This window comes from Oncorhynchus keta, chromosome 11 (genome assembly GCF_023373465.1).
Source record: "Oncorhynchus keta strain PuntledgeMale-10-30-2019 chromosome 11, Oket_V2, whole genome shotgun sequence".
Lineage (NCBI taxonomy): Eukaryota > Metazoa > Chordata > Actinopteri > Salmoniformes > Salmonidae > Oncorhynchus > Oncorhynchus keta.
The window spans coordinates 18,171,338-18,189,296 of NC_068431.1; the positions used below are offsets into that span (position 1 = coordinate 18,171,338).

The window sequence follows — 17,959 nt, forward strand, 5'->3', positions numbered from 1 at the left end:
ACAACCTGCGAAAAAAACAAAGCACAGCTCATGCCTTTCAAACAACTTTTTTCAAATCCTCATTAGAGTCGCATCATTAATAAATGTATTTTTTGACCCCTTTTTCTCCCGAATTTCATGGTATCCAATTGGTATTTACAGTCCTGTCCCATCGCTGCAACTCCCGTACAGACTCAGGAGAGGCAAAGGTCGAGAGCCATGCGTCCTCCGAAACACAACCCAGCCAAGCAGCATTGCTTCTTGACACAAAGCTTGCTTAACCCGCACCAATGTGTCGGACCAATGTGTCGGAGGAAACATTGTACACCTGGTAACCGTGTCAGCATGCATTGTACCCAGCCCGCCACAAGAGTCGCTAGTATGCGAAGGGACAGCAACATCCCTGCCGGCCAAATCCTCTCCTAACCCGGATGACGCTGGGCCAATTGCGCCACCACATGAGCCTCCTTGTCGCGGCCGGCTGCGACAGAGCCTGGACTCGAACCAAGAGCTCTAGTGGCACAGCTAGCACTGCGGTGCAGTGCTTTAGACCACTGCCCATTCAGGAGGCCCGGACAACTAAAGTTACATGAATAACTCTAAATTAAGCATGTAGGAGTACCTTTTCTTTGTTAACCACTCAACACAGAATAGCCGTATGTGTGCACTCCCTCAAATCATTTGGAGAAAATATTTATATTTTATTCAGCTTTGTTAAATTGTATTCTTCATACTATAAAATAATGCCACGGAATTCTAAGCAAATCTTGTCTGCTAAATTAACTAGTGTAGTTTACAGACATTTGGCAAAGCCAGATTCGACCTAGGAAGCCATGGAATTTCGATGGGGTACCGTCATACTTCTCCAAAAGGAACAGTTGGGCATCGCTGACCTGGGCGGACGGCTGAGCAGACTGGGGGATTGGCTCATTGTGACAATCCATGGTAGGAGGCCTCCTCCATGGCCATACCTAGTTACGTCAGCTGGTGTTGGTGGAGTAGATGACCCTGTTCGTTGACCATCTGGAAGTTGGTTTTATCCTCCGCTGCTTCCATATTTTGAGGTAGTATTCTGTAACGTATATGCCGGGAGTCAGGAAGCAGGTACAGAAGGTGAGTTTAATAATGGAAGGATACAAATGAACCAACATGAGAAGCATACTGAACGTGAGAGAAAACAATAATACCTGATGACATGTGAGGGCTAAATAAAGGGTAAGAATCAAGGAGAAACTGATGACCAGGTGTGCGTAATTATGGGGAACAGGTGTGCGTAATATAGTTGCCAGGACCGGTGGTTAGTAGACCTGTGACGTTGAGCGCAGGAGGGAGGGAGCGGGAGTAGGTGTGACATTAACATAAGGACAACTCAGTATGCTATTCTGTTCTTCTGAAATAGACTACATTTTCTCTTTAGACCTGTCTAAAATAAATGATGTATTTATTGTGAAGGCGTATGCTATATTACATGGATTTATTAGACTTTTAAAAATGTACATGTTCCAAAGGTCTGCATCAGTGGCTTGTGGAAGCCAGGAGATGCTATGTGTTTTTGTTAATTAGCTGTCAATTATTGTGAGACCGACAGTTATTTGCTTGACAATCACCGGCTGACAAAAGTTTGTGACCGTCACAGCCCTAGTACTACAAGAACAAGTGTATTATTTACTGGGATCCCCATTTGCTGACGCCATGATGACAGCTAACCTACTTGGTGTTCATACACACAAAACAAAATAGTTTACAGACTTAAGACTAGTTGAGTTGATATTAAAAGACAGCCACACAGGCCTTCCGAGTGGCACAGCAGCCCCAGGCACTGCATTGTAGTGTTGCGGCATCACTACAGCCTCGGGTTGGTTCGCCCGGGGGGGCTTTACCTGGCTCATCGCGCTCTAGCGACTCCTTGTGGCGGGCCGGGCACCTGCAGGCTGAGCTGGTCGTCAGATGAACAGTGTTTCCTCCGACACATTGGTGCAGCTGGCTTCTGGATTAAACGAGCAGGTGTTAAGAAGCATGGCTTGGCGGGTCATGTTTCGACTGATGAAGCATGACTCATCCTTCGCCTCTCCTGAGCCCTTCTGGGAGTTTCAGCAATGAGACAAGACCGCAATCATGACCCAAAAATGACTAACAAAAAAGACAAGTCACACAATTGAGTAAAGACATTAAATACATTTTAACAGGTGTCGTGTCTTTGGCTATGCCGGATTAAGTGATATGACATGCTATTCTATAAAATCCTTTCTCCGTAATTAATATTAGCTGATTGAGCTAATCATGTAAATGTATTTAACTAGAGAGTCGGGGCACCATGAAATAATATTTATAGAGCTGTTATCTTCCCGAATAAACACTTAAACTCTTAAAATATTTTACATCAATAGCAGTCAATATTAATCGTCACCTTAATTCAGTCTCATCTGAAAGTTGTAAATTCTTGGTTATCTTCACGAACCCTGGCTAACAAGTTGAATCAGCAATACAAAATTGGGTTTAATTATTTATTTACTAAATACCCAACTAATCACACAGAATTACATATACAAATAATGAATCATACCTTGATCACAAATTACATCATAAAGGAAAACGTCCCTAGCGGGCGGAACAGATATGACAGCTGGTTACACAAAAGAAAAGGGTCTGGGTTTGAGTGAAAGAACGGGAAGACTGAGGGACAAAGGGAGAAGCTGTGCTATCGTAAATACAGTCTCTTATCCATTATAAATTACCGCTCATTTGGAAAAGGAAAATGCAATAAATATTTACTCTGGGCTGCGTTTCGGTAGGTTGGTGGTAGATGGAAGGCCGTGTTGCCAAACCGAGACTTTTGAAGAATGTCTCTGGTGGTCAATTGGATAAGTTGTAGTAACGTCGTTGTGTGATAGACGGGATACTCTGTCTGTTCTTTCCTTTGCAGCTGCTGTTGCTAACTCAACGGCTAGGAGGTATCACTTCTGTAGTGAATAAGAGATCAAAGTTCATACCATTCACAACCAAAGCTCACGCTGAGGTTGGCTTAGTTCTGTAGTTGACATGTTAGTCCTTTTAACGCAGAGGCTGCAGCCCTCACGTACTTGGAACCGGAGGTTATATTGTCGTCAAGGGCTTATATAGTGGAGGGAGACGGGCGTGTTTACAGTCTACAGCCCATGTCTCTTCGCAGGGGCGGGTCACTGATTGAGCAGAGCTCTAACCTTATGAAAACCCAAATCTCTCATTGGAAGCTAAAATTACATTTAATTTTTTCACCAATAATTTTATATTCAAACATTTAAATTGAACAACAATTGACATGTGAATCCGATAACTCTGATGTGTAGACTGTACACTGTAGAGTTTATGTCCTCCTATCATTGAGGATCATCAGATGACAACTGAACCAACATCATATTCATTAAGTACCACCGCATATGTTCAATTGTTCAATTGGTCGGATTACCAGAATATAGTTCATTTCCCCCCACCTTCTGATGTTCCCAGAATCTCTATGTTAACCAAGGGGTTTTCAAATTTCACATCAGTAGGGTAGAGAGAGGAAAAAAGGGGAAAGAGGTATTTTTGACTGTCATAAACCTACCCCCAGGCCAACATCATGACACAGGACACAGAGACAATAAGAGACAACAAACACTAGACATGTTAAAATAACTAGAAGTGCTTTTATGGAAGAAAAAGAAAGATACAAGTACAAAGCATCCATCGAATTGCTACAATTTGTGCAGAGCATGAATTCCATACCAGGCATTGTCCAGGGCAACCATACATGTAATTATGATTAGGTTACATAAGCTGAGAATAAACCGTATGGGGCATGTGAATGAACTTTAAATCAAACAAATGATGCATAGCATCTTTCCACCTACACAATAAAGCCCATTCAAGACCAGAACAGGATAGATGAACGACATAAGGAACTAAAGCAGATTTTAATAAGGTAATCTTGTGACATATGTCACCATTCTACTGGGATAAAGTTATCACCAGAAAATTGTAGTCAGTGCATGCCAGTGTTACTGGCCTCCAGTTTCAACAAGTTTGGCTCATCTCTCATAGGCTATCCATTCCTCTCTCCATTCATGCTATTTGAGACTAGTGCCAAGGGAGGTAGTTGCCTGCCGCATGTTTGGCTGTGATGGGCTAAAGGTGGGCAGGGGGGCAGGGGAGTCCGGCAGCAGCGGTGTCACTGTGATTTCTGTCAGCCACTGTGATTTCTGTCAGCCGGCTGAAGTGACTCTCAGTGAGGTGGTGTGTGCCCCCTGTTGTGCAGCTCTCTTCTAATTAACACTGAGCCCCCCACCACCACCTCATCCTCTCCACGCGCCATCACCACTGTTTAGTTCAGCCACCACAGAGAAACACTCATCTCAGGCACAGAGGTGGCCTGGGTGAGAGATGTTGTTTACCACCACAGCAATACAGCAGAGGCATGAGCAGTCAGGAGTCAGGATTACAGTCTAGAGCACAAACTCCTCCAACAACACTTCTAATGAGATGTATAATGAACCAGAGGAAACTACTTCAGAATCAAGCACAGACTGTAGGTTTTATAGATTTTCCCATTTGTCACTAGTATTATGATTATTCCTATTTTGATTGCAGCCAAAATCCAAAAAAGAATTCCTCCATAGGCCAATTGTGCAATATGCATTTAATTCAACTGGGACAAGACGAGGACCTTTAAGAGGACCTTCAATATTCCACTAGCTCTGCTGAGTTGACATGTCACACCAGTGGGCTGGTCTGATGTGAGCATCTGAGCAAGACGCTAGCTAGCGCTAACGTGGAGTGCAAGGTGACTAATTGACTTGGAGAGGAGATGGTGTGTGCGTGAGAGGGAGCGCCTCCGTGGCAAAGTCGACGAATATCTCACTGTAAGAAAGAAAACAGAGCCCCTATCTAGATCCACTTGATTGCAGCTTCCACTGAGAGAGACAGAAAGAGAGGGAGAGAAAGAATGAGGGAGAGAATGGAGTAGAGAGAAAGAGAGAGCGAGAGAGAGTGAAAGAGGACAGAGAGAGAGAACAGAGAAAGAGAGAGAGCGAGAGAGAGAGAGAGAGAGAGAGGGAGAAAGAAAGAAAAAGAGAGAGATGAGGCCAGAGCACAGCAACATGTCACTCCCTAACCTCATCTCCACATTTGACAGATACTTTGCCTGCCCCTGGAGGTTCAGTCTAAATATAACCTAGAATAGGGGACAGATATGGTTTTAAAATCACTGTTTGCATTCATCTTGATAGATCACATGAAGGGGTTTATACACATGCATGTAGGCTATGTTGCAGGATAGGTCATTCTATGAGGCATGGTAATGTGTGAGCTGTGGGACTCCATTCCTAGAAGTGTGATATTTCATATGTGGATTATTTGGAATGGAAAGAGGGATGAAGAAAGAGAAAAATCAAGAATCGTAAAAGGTCCAAATCTAAGTGTTCTAAAAATAGAGTGTGAAACGTTAACAAGCCAATGGGCAAAAAGACAAATCCGAGGGATGAACTGACTGGGGAGCAACACTGACTGCAAGGAGAAAGAAGACTCATTTTCCCCATCAGCTCTCTGACACATGAACAGTGCCAGGGTTATTCACCATTCCAGTCAGTCATCTAAAAATGTTTTCCATTGGAAGCTTTCAGCTTGTTCCAAAATGGATGTCACAAGAGGATTCAATGTGAAATGCTTCTTACACTGTACTTCATTGTATTTTTCTGATCATTAGTTTTGTTCCTTCTAAGCTGCACTGTGGGTGGGAACCGAGACTGCCTCTCAGAAGAAATTTCAGCCTGAGGAGAGAAGCACGAGATTCAACTTCACTCAACTTTCGCGAGTTTTCCCCTTTAGTTAACACTATCAATGTTCCCTTTACTTTGAGAATTGTTATCGAATCAACGCAATATTAACCCCTTTCAATGGAACATACCGAAACAAAACCAACTGTGCAAGACTTAGTATGCAAAACAAACTATGCAGAGATTTTGTTGTAGGCAGAACGCATCTGAGTAGGATTCTATTGCATTGACACGAACCACTTAGCCAGTACTCTACACAGACCTACACAGACCGGTGCAGCATAACCAATCAGAACTGCAGTAGGCCTATATGCAAATACACCATTGCCATATATGGATCTGTGCCGTTCACTTTGACCTGGATGCGCCTGTTTTGAGATCAAAGCGGGAGCTGCATGCAGCCACGTGTGCACATCTGTTCATATCCTTTGCTAGTTAGTGAGTTATTATACCAGTTATAGATCATTTGTAGTCAGCAATAAGGGGGGGGGGGTTGCTTCCTACAAGAGCACAAAACGTGTGTACATTTCTATACATATTTGAAAAGCGAGTCGGGTAAATAGTTTGTATTTGCCTTAAAAGGGCAGTGTTGTATTTTGAGACGGGCTTAAATAAGATAAGTAGCCAATAGGCAGAGGGTAGCATAATTTGGCTGATTTTCTGTAATAATGGTATGGGAATAATAATGCATTTTATTTTGTAAAGTGGTTTCTTGCATCATCAACAACACAACAATATTTTCAGACACCTCCTTGTCTGAAGGACAAGTGGATTAACAGGCTATTCTTCTATTCAAAAGTCTAATGGAATGTAGGCATACATTGAACACCACACATTGGCTGCTTCTGTAGGCTGAATGATAGAACAGCTATTTCCATGTTAAAATGTTATGGGATGCCTTCTCTCCATTGTTTTTGATGTTAGGCCTACATTATGATCAAATAACCACAGTAGCCTATTTGACCCCTGTCTGAAACTGTATCTGTAAAGTGGGTACAGCCTCAGTGCTCACAGTAAACGTACTTGAAGTTCCACAGAAATTTCACAACGTTCAAGACTTGAAATTTGCTCAGTACCACCAAAAATTGAGAGGAAACATTGGTTGGAGGATATTGGATGTAATGGATAATAATAACATTTAGCACTGTTTGGATATCTCCTCCTGAGGTGTGAGACTATGACTAGCCATAGAGTGAATTACGACAAGATCATTAATCATTCTATAATATCTAGGCTGTCCTATACACTGAAAGAGTTTGTTAGCTCATTCAGATGTACTTTATAGCCTAGTTTAATATTATAGGCTATTGTCAGGGATGTATCAAAGGCACAAGTTGAATTACTTGTTAAAAACATACTTAGGCTTACATACAGTTCTGTGACCAAACTCATAAATGACAAGGTTGGATGAACTTTCCCCAAATGTTTTTTTTCCCTCACTGACTAGCCAACTTGTTTGGTTTGAAATGCTCCAAGGCAAACTGACTATATCATGAAACCGTGTAGTTTCTGCCGCTTGGGCCGGGCTGCATGGCTTGTCTAACTCACTGCAATGATGCAACTAATGAACATTCAGTCTCATCACCCTATGGACAAGCAGGCTAATTGTGGTGACGTGCCCCGCTCTTGGTCTCTCCTGACGGTTCAGCGAGATTGGGACATTACCACACACGTGTCTGTAGGCATGACCTGATGACAAACACACAAACAACATAGTTCAGGAGGACTTTCAGGATGACTAACATTACTTACTTTCGTATTGCTGAATCCCATATGAATGTAAAACATTTCACATGATAATGAAAAAAAGTAGTTTTCTAAGTCAATAAGTAGGCTATAGCCTAGGCCTAACTATAGCCTTCTTGGATGAGATTACTTAAGTTGCAGCAAATACCTAAAACTGTAGTCTATAGGGTGTTCACCCATGAAATGATTTAATTCAATGTTTCCAAAAAAATATATTAATTCAATGGAGAATTGCATAAAAAAAAACAATAGTCCAAACCCTATGTCTTTACCATGTATTGTTCACAAGTTATGAATCACACTTGTGTAAAATGGCGCCGGAGCAGAATGCTGATGTTTCACATGACCCCAACCGATTGTGTTTTTTGTTCGTTTATCTGCGATGTTTGTAACTTATTATAATTTCTTTACTCTATTTGTACATATTGTTGCCGCTAACGTCTATTTGCTACTATGGCCTATTTATTGCCATACTTCCTCATGCCATTTGCACACACTGTATATAGACGTTCTTTTTTTTCTATTGAGTTATTGACTGTACGCTTGTTTATTTCATGTGTAACTCTGTGTTGTTGTTTCTGTCAAACTGCTTTGCGTTATCTTGGCCAGGTCGCAGTTGTAAATGAGAACTTGTTCTCAACTAGCTAACCTGGTTAAATAAAGCTGAAATTAAAAAAGAAAATTTAAATGACAGAAAATAACTTCTAGACATCAGGACTGTGATTACTCACCACGGACTAGCAGAATCCTTTTTCTTCTTTCACAACTCTGACGAGCCCGAGGCGGAGGATATACGGCTCCCTCGGGAACAGGCCCCGACCCCAGTGATCTGCATGAAGAGGAGGCGGAGAAAGAGAGACCGGAGAGCGGGCTGTCTTCTGAGAAGTCGGAGGCGATTGTATAAACCCCCACTTCCGTCTGCTAGCAAACATGCAATCTTTGGACAATAAAAGAAAACGGAGTCGTGGCTGAACAACGACAATATCAACATACAGCTGGCTGGTTATACGATAGAACAGCGGCGTCTGGTAAGACAAGGGGCGGCGGTCTATGTATTTTTGTAAACAACAGCTGGTGCACGATATCAAAGGAAATCTTGAGCTATTGCTTGCCTGAGGAGTTTCTCATGAAACTCTGCAGACCACACTACCTACCGAGAGAGTTTTCATCTGTATTCGTTGTAGCTGTTTACATACCACCACAGTCAGAGGATGGCACTAAGATAGCATTGAATGAGCTGTATTCCGCCAAAACCAAACAAGAAAACGAGACCGGAGGCAGCGCTCCAAGTAGCCAGGGACTTTAATGCAGGGAAACTTAAATCAGTTATACCAAATTTCTATCAGCATGTTAAATGTGCAACCAGAGAGAAAATGTCTCTGGACTACCTATACTCCACACACAGAGATGCATACAAAGCTCTCCCTCGCACTCCATTTGGCAAATCTGACCATAATTCCATCCTCCCGATTCCTGCTTACAAGCCAAAATGTAAGCAGGAAGCACCAGTGACTAGATCAATAAAAAAGTGTTCAGATGAAGCAGATGCTAAACTTTAGGACTGTTTTGCACAGACTGGAATATGTTCCGGGATTCCTCCAATGGCAATGAGGAGTACACCACATCTGTCATTGGATTCATCAATAAGTGCATTGACGACATCGTCCCCACAGTGACCGTACGTACATACCCCAACCAGAAGCCATGGATTACAGGCAGCATCCGCACTGAACTAAAGGCTAGAGCTGCCGCTTTCAAGGAGCAGGACTCTAACCCGGAAGCTTATAAGAAATCCCGCTATGCCCTCCGATGAACCATCAAACAGGCAAAGCATCAATATAGGACTAAGATTGAGTCATACTACACCGGCTCTGACGCTAGTCGAACGTGGCAGGGCCTTCAAAGCATTACAGACTACAAAGGGAAGCACAGTTGCCCAGTGACACGAGCCGACCGGACAAGCTAAACTACTTCTGTGCTTGCTTCGAGGGAAATAACATTGAAACATGCATGAGAGCACCAGCTGTACCGGAAGACTGTGTGATCACGTTCTCCGCAGCCAATGTGAGTAAGACCTTTAGACAGGTCAACATTCACAAGACTGCAGGGCCAGACGGATTACCAGGACGTGTACTGTGCGCATGCGCTGACCAACTAGCAAGTGTCTTCACTGACATTTTCAACCTCTCCCTGTCCGAGTCTGTAATACAAACATGTTTTAAGCAGTCCACCACAGTGCCTGGCCCCAAGAACACTAAGGTAACCTGCCTAAATGACTACTGACCCGTGGCACTCACGTCTGTAGCCATTAAGTTCTTTGAAAGGCTGGTCATGGCTCACAGCAACACCATCATCCCAGAAATCCTAGACCCACTCCAATTTGCTATTGTGAGAATGCTATTCATTGACTACAGCTCAGCGTTCAACACCATAGTGCCCTCAAAGCTCACCAATAACCTAAGGACCCAGGGACTGAACACCTCCCTCTGCAACTGGATCCTGGACATCCTGACGGGCCGCCCCCAGGTGGTAAGGGTAGGTAACAACACATCCCCCCCGATTATCCTCAACACAGGGGCCCCTCAGAGGTCCGTGCTCAGCCCCCTCCTGTACTCCCTGTTCAATCATGACTGTACGGCCAGGCACGACTCCAACACCATCATTGAATTTGCCAATGACACAACAGTGGTAGGCATGATCACTGACAACAAAGAGACTGCCTATAGGGAGGAGGTCGGAGACCTGGCCATGTGGTGCCAGGAAAACAACCTCTCCCTCAATGTGATCAAGACAAAGGAGATGATTGTAGACTACAGGAAAAAGAGGACCGAGCACGCCCCCATTCTCATCAACGGGGCTGAAGTGGAGCAGGTTGAGAGCTTCAAGCTCCTTGGTGTCCACATCACCAACAAACTAACATGGTCCAAGCACACCATGACAGTCGTGAAATGGGCACGACAAAACCTATTCCCCCTCAGGAGACTGAAAAGATTTGGCATAGGTCCTCAGATCCTCAAAAGGTTCTACAGCTGCACCATCGAGAGCATCCTGACTGGTTGCATCACTGTCTGGTATGGCAACTGCTTGGCCTCCGACCGCAAGGCACTACAGAGCGTAGTGTGAGTGAGAATAAAGACGACTTTCAAGTAGTAAGACATGTATAAAAGCAACAGATACTATGAATAAGAAGGGGCTAGAAGAGTCTTATATGGTGAACTACCGAGAGGCTAAGACAGGCAAGCCCCATACTATTGTGGAGAACTTCATTCTTTCTGCTGTCGTGGATATGGCTGGAACAATGCTGGGAGAAAAGGACAAAAATACTATACAGACAATGCCTTCATCAAACAACACTGTTTCACAACGCATCAGTGACATGGCAGGAGATGTTTTCAAACAATTACTGTTTCGTATACAAGCCAGTGAATTATACGCGTTACAGCTGGATGAGTCAACAGACGTGGTGAGCCTGGCACAGCTCCTGGTATATGTTATGTTAATGGAGGTCAATTAAGGAAGACATCCCCTTCTGGAAACCAGGACAACATGAGAGGATATGTTTTAAGTACTGGACAGCTTTGTGACATCAAATGGACTTTGGTCGTCAAGATGTGTTGGTATCTGAACTGATGGAGCAAAAGCCATGACAGGGAAACATAGTGGAATGCTAACAGAAATGCAAGCAGTTGCTCCCGACACCAGTTAGGTACACTGCAGCATCCTCTGAGAGGATCTTGCTGACAAGGGAATGCCTGACAGCTTGAAAGACATTTTGGACACTCCAGTGAAAATGTTTAAATTTGTTATTAAAGCAAGGCCCCTGAACTCTTGTATTTTCTGCATTATGCAATGATATGGGTAGCGACCATGTAACGCTTTTACAATATACAGAAGTGCGCTGGTTATCAAGGGGCAAAATAGACACGTTTTTTAATTTGAGAGACAAGATTAAAGTTACGTTTTCTTTTCTGGCCATAATTTTCACTTGTCTGACCGCTTGCATGATGACGAGTATATCTCACACGACTAGCCTATCTGGGTGATGAAACTCGACTAGCCTATCTGGGTGATATTTTTTCTAACCTGAATGATCTGAATCTAGGATTACAGGGACTCTCCACAACTATATTCAATGTACGGGACAAAACTGAGGCTATGGTTAAGAAGTTGGAGCTCTTTTCTGTCTGCATTAACAAGGACTACACACAGGTCTTTCCATCATTGTATGAGTTTTTGTGTGCAAATGAACTCAAGCTTACGGACAATGACAAATGTGATATAGCTAAGCACCTGAGTGAGATGGGTGCACAATTATGCAGGTACTATCGCGAACGGACAATGCAAACAACTGGATTCGTTATCCTTTTCATGCCCTGCCTCCAGCTGCTTACCGATATCTGAACAAGAGATCCTCATCGAAATTGCAACAAGCGGTTCTGTGAAAATTAAATTGAATCAGAAGCCACTGCCAGATTTCTGGATAGGGCTGCGCTGAGAGTAGCCTGCCATGGAAAATCGCTCTGCTAAGACACTGATGCCCTTTGGAACCACGTACCTATGTGAGAGTGGATTCTCGGCCCTCATTAGCATGAAAACTAAATACTGGCACAGACTGTGTGTGGAAAATGATTTAAAGACTGGGACTCTCTCCAATACAACCCAACATTGCAGACATTATGTCATGGCTTTAGAAGCTTCTGATAGGCTAATTGACAACGTTTGAGTCAATTGGAGGTGTACTTGTGGATGTTTTTCAAGGCCTACCTTCAAACTCAGTGCCTCTTTACTTGACATCATGGGAAAATCAAATCAGCCAAGACCTCAGAAAAACAATTGTAGACCTCCACAAGTCTGGTTCATCCTTGGGAGCAATTTCCAAATGCCTGAAGGTACCACATTCATCTTTACAAGAAATAGCACGCAAGTATAAACACCAAGGGACCACGCAGCCGTCATACCGCTCAGGAAGGAGACGCGTTCTGTCTCCTAGAGATTAACGTACTTTGGTGCGAAAAGTGCAAATAAATCCCAGAACAACAGCAAAATACCTTGTGAAGATGCTGGAGGAAACAGGTTCAAAAGTACTTATATCCACAGTAAAACGAGTCCTATATCGACATAACCTGAAAGGCCACTCAGCAAGGAATAAGCCACTGCTCCAAAACTGCCATAAAAAAAGACTATGGTTCGCATCTGCACATGGGGACAAAGATCGTACTTTTAGGAGAAATGTCCTCCGGTCTGATAAAACAAAAATATAACTTTTTGGCCATAATGACCATTATGTTTGGAGGAAAAAGGGGGGAAGCTTGCAAGCCGAAGAACTCCATCCCAACCATGAAGCACGGGGGTGGCACCATCATGTTGTGTGGGTGCTTTGCTGCAGGAGGGACTGGTGCACTTCACAAAGTAGATGGCATCATGAGGAGAGAAAATTATGTGGATATATTGAAGCAACATCAGTCAGGAAGTTAAAGCTTGTTCACAAATGGGTCTTCCAAATGGACAATGACCCCAAGCATACTTGCAAAATTGCTTAATTAAGGACAACAAAGTCAAGGTATTGGAGTGGCCATCACAAAGCCCTGACCTCAATCCTATAGAACATGTTTTGGGCAGAACTGAAAAAGTGCGTGCGAGCAAGGCGGCCTACAAACCGGACTCAGTTACACCAGCTCTGTCAGGAGGAATGGGCCAAAATTCACCCAACGTATTGTGGGAAGCTTGTGGAAGGCTGCCCGAAAACGTTTGACCCAAGTTAAACAATTTAAAGGCCATGTAGATCCCCGAGATTTGTGATGAGGCATATATCTGGGGAAGGGTATAAAACAATTGGTAGTGTGTTGAAAGTTTCCAAAAGCACAGTGGTCTCCATCATTGGGAAATTGCATAAATATGGAACTCCCCAGACTCTGCCAAGAACTGTCCGTCCGACCAAACTTGGCAACCAGGCAAAAAGGATCTTGTTCAGGGACGTGACCAAGAACACAATGACCACTCTGATAGAACTACACAGTTCCTTGGCTGAGATGGGAGGACCTGCCAGAACGACAACAGTCTGTACAGCACTTCACAAATCTGGGCTTTATGGGAGAGTGGACAGGCGGAAGCCACTCCTGAGAAAAAGGCACATGAAAGCACGCCTGGAGTTTTCAAAAATGCACATGAAAGACTCAGAGACCATAAGGCAAAAGATGATGTGGTCTGATGAGACAAAAAATGTACTATTTAGCCTGAATGCAAAGCGCTATGTCTGGCGAAAACCAGGACAGCTCAACACCCGTCTAACACCATCCCTTCCGTGATTCATTGTGGTGGCAGAATCATGCTATGGGGATGCTTTTCAGCGGCAGGGACTGGGAGACTGGTAAGGATAGAGGGAACAATGAATGGAGCCGAATACAGACAAATCCTTAATGAGAACCTGCTTCAGAGTGCAAATTACTTTAGGCTGGGGTGAAGATTTACGTTCCCGGACAATGACCCCAAGCATACAGCCAAACAATGCTGGAATGGCTTCAGAACAAGAATATCAAAGTCCTTGAGTGGCCAAGCCAAAGCCCAGCGTTGAACCCTAATGAAAATCTGTGGAAAGACTTTAAGATGGCTGTTTACCACCACTCCCCATCTAACTTAACAGAGCTTGATAAAATCTGCAAGGGAAAATGGGAGAAAATCCCCAAATCCAGCTGCAAAATTGATACATACATAGCCAAGATGACTCAAATCTGTAATCACCGCCAAAGGTGCTTCTACAAAATATTGACTCAGGGGTGTGAATACTTCTGTAAATGAGATGTTTCTCCATTTCATTTTCAATACATTTGCAAAAGATTGTGCGTAGATGGATGAAAGATGAAATCCATTTGGGGCAGCTGTAGGGCTAGTGATTAGTGCGCGGGATCGAATCCCCGAGCTGACAAGGTAAAAATCTGTCTTCTGCCCCTGAACAAGGCAGTTCCCCTGGTAGGCTGTCATTGTAAATAAGAATGTGTTCTTAACTGACTTGCCTAGTTAAATAAAGGTTACATTTTTACAATTTTTGTATTTTTATTTAATCCATTATCAATTCAGGCCGTAACACAACAAAATGTGGAATAAATCAAGGGGTATGAATAGTTATTGAAGGCACTGTATGTCTTCTTATGTAATCATAGAAAGTGTGCATGTTCAATATAGCATACATAGGTCGCAGGTCTGTGAGATCTTCACAATAGCTGTAATAATCTGCACAGAATCTTGAGCAACATTGGTCACTTGCATGTACGTTTAATGTAATCTCAACTGTAATCCAGGTCATTTGGTTGTGCTATTAGATGTAGCATAGTGATAACACATTAAGTTGTTTTTTAAATACAACATATCTGTCATATTCCAATTTGAATTTGGTTGTGCTTTAGATGGTTGAAAGCATAATGATAACATTGGGAAATCAACAAACTTATTGCTGTCTTTTTGAAAGGTTGAAATCTCTTTATTTTTCCTCGCAGAACACCCAGTATCTTAGAGTCAGTGGCGGTTCTGGGGGGTAGTGCCCCTGTGACAACAATAATGGACCCCCTTGTGGCCCCCCTAAATGTGGAGTATGAAATAATTTTCACATAACTCATTTTTGCTATCTTTCTTTTTTTACCTCCGTTATTTGACAGTGGCAACGATGATGATTATGAACATGGTATTTTGCCTGCTAATGCCTGCAGTGAAGAAAATGATGACAACAATAACGTCTAATGTAACTGGCCCCTGTAACAGTACAACTGGCCCCACTCATCACATTTGCAAGGTACAGTACTACAGCAACATCACCGTGAACAAAGAGCACTGGAGTTGGAGTGACTGCAGTGGAGAGATCTCAAACGAAGCCCTCACAAATAGAGATTTGCACAGCATATTATAACATTATGAAAGGGACAAAATACCACTCTATATCCACATGCATGTTCAGGTTCATTTTAAAAATAGATGTCAATGTGACTTCCCTGGTTAAATATAGCATTCAAATAGAAATATGTATTTGTTTAATTTTGATGATATTTTAATCACCAAGCACTGTAAAATCATATGCACAAATTGATGATGATGATTACATTTTCAGATACCAATTATGGAAAAGATAATATTCAATCTACTTAATTTAGAAATGAGGGCAATGACAACCCTGATCTATGAGTCACCAACTGAACATTTCAGTACCTGTTCTGCTTGTTTTTGGGTATGTAATTCCCCTTCTCTGTTGGTGCTGAATGGGAATTGGAAGGGTAAGTAGTGGTGCTGCTGGTGACTCCCATAGTGGAGATCACAGTGGCATCCAAAGTACTTCACTACAGGGGCTGATTGGGACCAGAAATGGCTAATTATTAGCCAAATAATGGTAATAAGTTGTGATATCTTTCCAAGTTGTTTCTTCATCACCTTGTATAGGCAACATAAGCTTTAAAAAAGCCTAAAAACACAATAGGCCTAGCTATATACATTTTACGGTGTGTTCAAAATACCTGTTGGACGCTCATAATCACCCTTAGGACAACTTGAACATGCATGAACTCATGAATACGCAAATGTAAATCGACTTCGTAATGATTGTCTAGGCGACATTATTTATCATTAATTTGAATGAGCTTCAAAAAACACAATAGTTACGTTTTCAGATATGCTTGGGATGGGTGGAAAGGTTCTTGCAATGGGGAGATCTTTAACACATCTTTAAACTGGGACGGCATTGTAAAATATTATTTTGATTCACACTTACCTATCATCTAAATTGCTATACAGCCCAGAATAAAGCATAAGCTACTATGCTAGTTCACAGGTAACATGGATTGCGCTACACTTTGGCACATTCTTATTTAATTAATATAACGGTGCGTGGCTCATGCACTGAACTTACCCAGGAACAATGTGTGAAATGAGCCAGACATCACGACTCTCAGCTGGAGCGAAAATTCCACAAAAACCAGCAGAACACCACGTCTTCTTTCTTCCCTAAAATGAGTTTAAGTCATATACCGGTGCCCTCAAATCTGAATGAAATTGGAATAGTGCGAATGATGTTGGTCTATAGGTAGGCTACAACGCATATCACACATGTCCTTGTGCTCATTCAGAAATAGAGCCGCACATGTTCATTGTTTCTCGCAGAACACCCGGTATCTTAGAGTTGCCTTGCGCTACACTTCACGGAGGATACATGTCTGCGGTCGTGCAGGATCCGTACATAAGCCCCCTCACTCTCTCCTCTTTACACAGGATAAAAAGCGGGTGCAATAGCTGTGCGCGCAGCCCGCTGAAAAAGGGGGACCTCTACAGTTGCGAGCGTACACGGCACACATGCCCTTCCGGTGCCAGTGCGAGCGGTTTCACACCAACACATTTCCTACGGGACAAGAAGCACGAATATGATTGGCCACTCATCACATTTGCAAGGTACAGTACTACAGCAACATCACCGTGAACAAAGAGCACTGGAGTTGGAGTGACTGCAGTGGAGAGATCTCAAACGAAGCCCTCACAAAAATAGAGATTTGCACAGCAAATAACATTATGAAAGGGGCAAATACCACTCTATATCCACATGCATGTTCAGGTTCACTTTAAAAATAAATGTCAATGTAACTTCCCTGGTTAAATATAGCATTCAAATATAAATATGTATTTGTTTAATTTGATGATATTTTAATCACCAAGCACTGTAAAATCATATGCACAAATTGATGATGATGATTACATTTTCAGATACCAATTATGGAAAAGATAATATTCAATCTACTTAATTTAGAAATGAGGGCAATGACAACCCTGATCTATGAGTCACCAACTGAACATTTCAGTACCTGTTCTGCTTGTTTTTGGGTATGTAATTCCCCTTCTCTGTTGGTGCTGAATGGGAATTGGAAGGGTAAGTAGTGGTGCTGCTGGTGACTCCCATAGTGGAGATCACAGTGGCATCCAAAGTACTTCACTACAGGGGCTGATTGGGACCAGAAATGGCTAATTATTAGCCAAATAATGATAATTCTGTGCAAAACCCCCCAATTTAGACTGGCCCATTGGGCTAAAATGGACCAGCTCATCTGGCCTTTGCCAGAACTGGCCTATGGCCATTCTGTCTCTGCTTTACTATCTATCAGTCCTTCCTTTGTTTTTCCACAGGGTTCCATTCAGGCAATACAATTGTTATTTTGTTCTTGCTTCGTGACTTTTATTTTCAGAATTGAATTTCCTCACACACAGCTTGGCCTATGATGTATTGCTTTTGCTGATGTGTACCAGAGCAAGCACAGCAGTCATGGCTGGATTACTAAATCCTTGATAAAACTGCAAATGACTGGCAAGCTCGCAGTCTTCGATCTAGCCACAACAGAATGAGGCTGTCATAACATGGGCACCGTACGCATGGCATATTGTCAAATCGTTCTATAACTTCACATTCTAGCAATTACTAGATC

The 17,959-nt window shown here is 42.8% G+C and overlaps 1 protein-coding gene and 1 long non-coding RNA gene across 19 annotated transcripts in view; one reads left to right on the top strand and one right to left on the bottom strand.

Moving 5' to 3' along the window:
- Positions 1-16,831, bottom strand: part of LOC118389853 (CXADR-like membrane protein) — a 119,373-nt gene extending 102,542 nt beyond the window's left edge. For all 18 annotated transcript variants that reach the window (XM_052529667.1, XM_052529660.1, XM_052529670.1 and 15 more), the window contains exon 1: positions 16,402-16,831. In XM_052529667.1, the coding sequence (XP_052385627.1) occupies positions 16,402-16,432 (31 nt within the window). In that variant the 5' untranslated portion in view covers positions 16,433-16,831. The remainder of the gene's footprint in view (positions 1-16,401) is intronic.
- On the top strand, positions 8,356-16,874 carry LOC127933100 (uncharacterized). The gene is made up of 3 exons (XR_008147397.1): positions 8,356-8,542; positions 15,164-15,297; positions 16,761-16,874. It is a non-coding gene; the product is annotated as an uncharacterized LOC127933100 (long non-coding RNA).
- Positions 16,875-17,959: the final 1,085 nt, after the last annotated feature.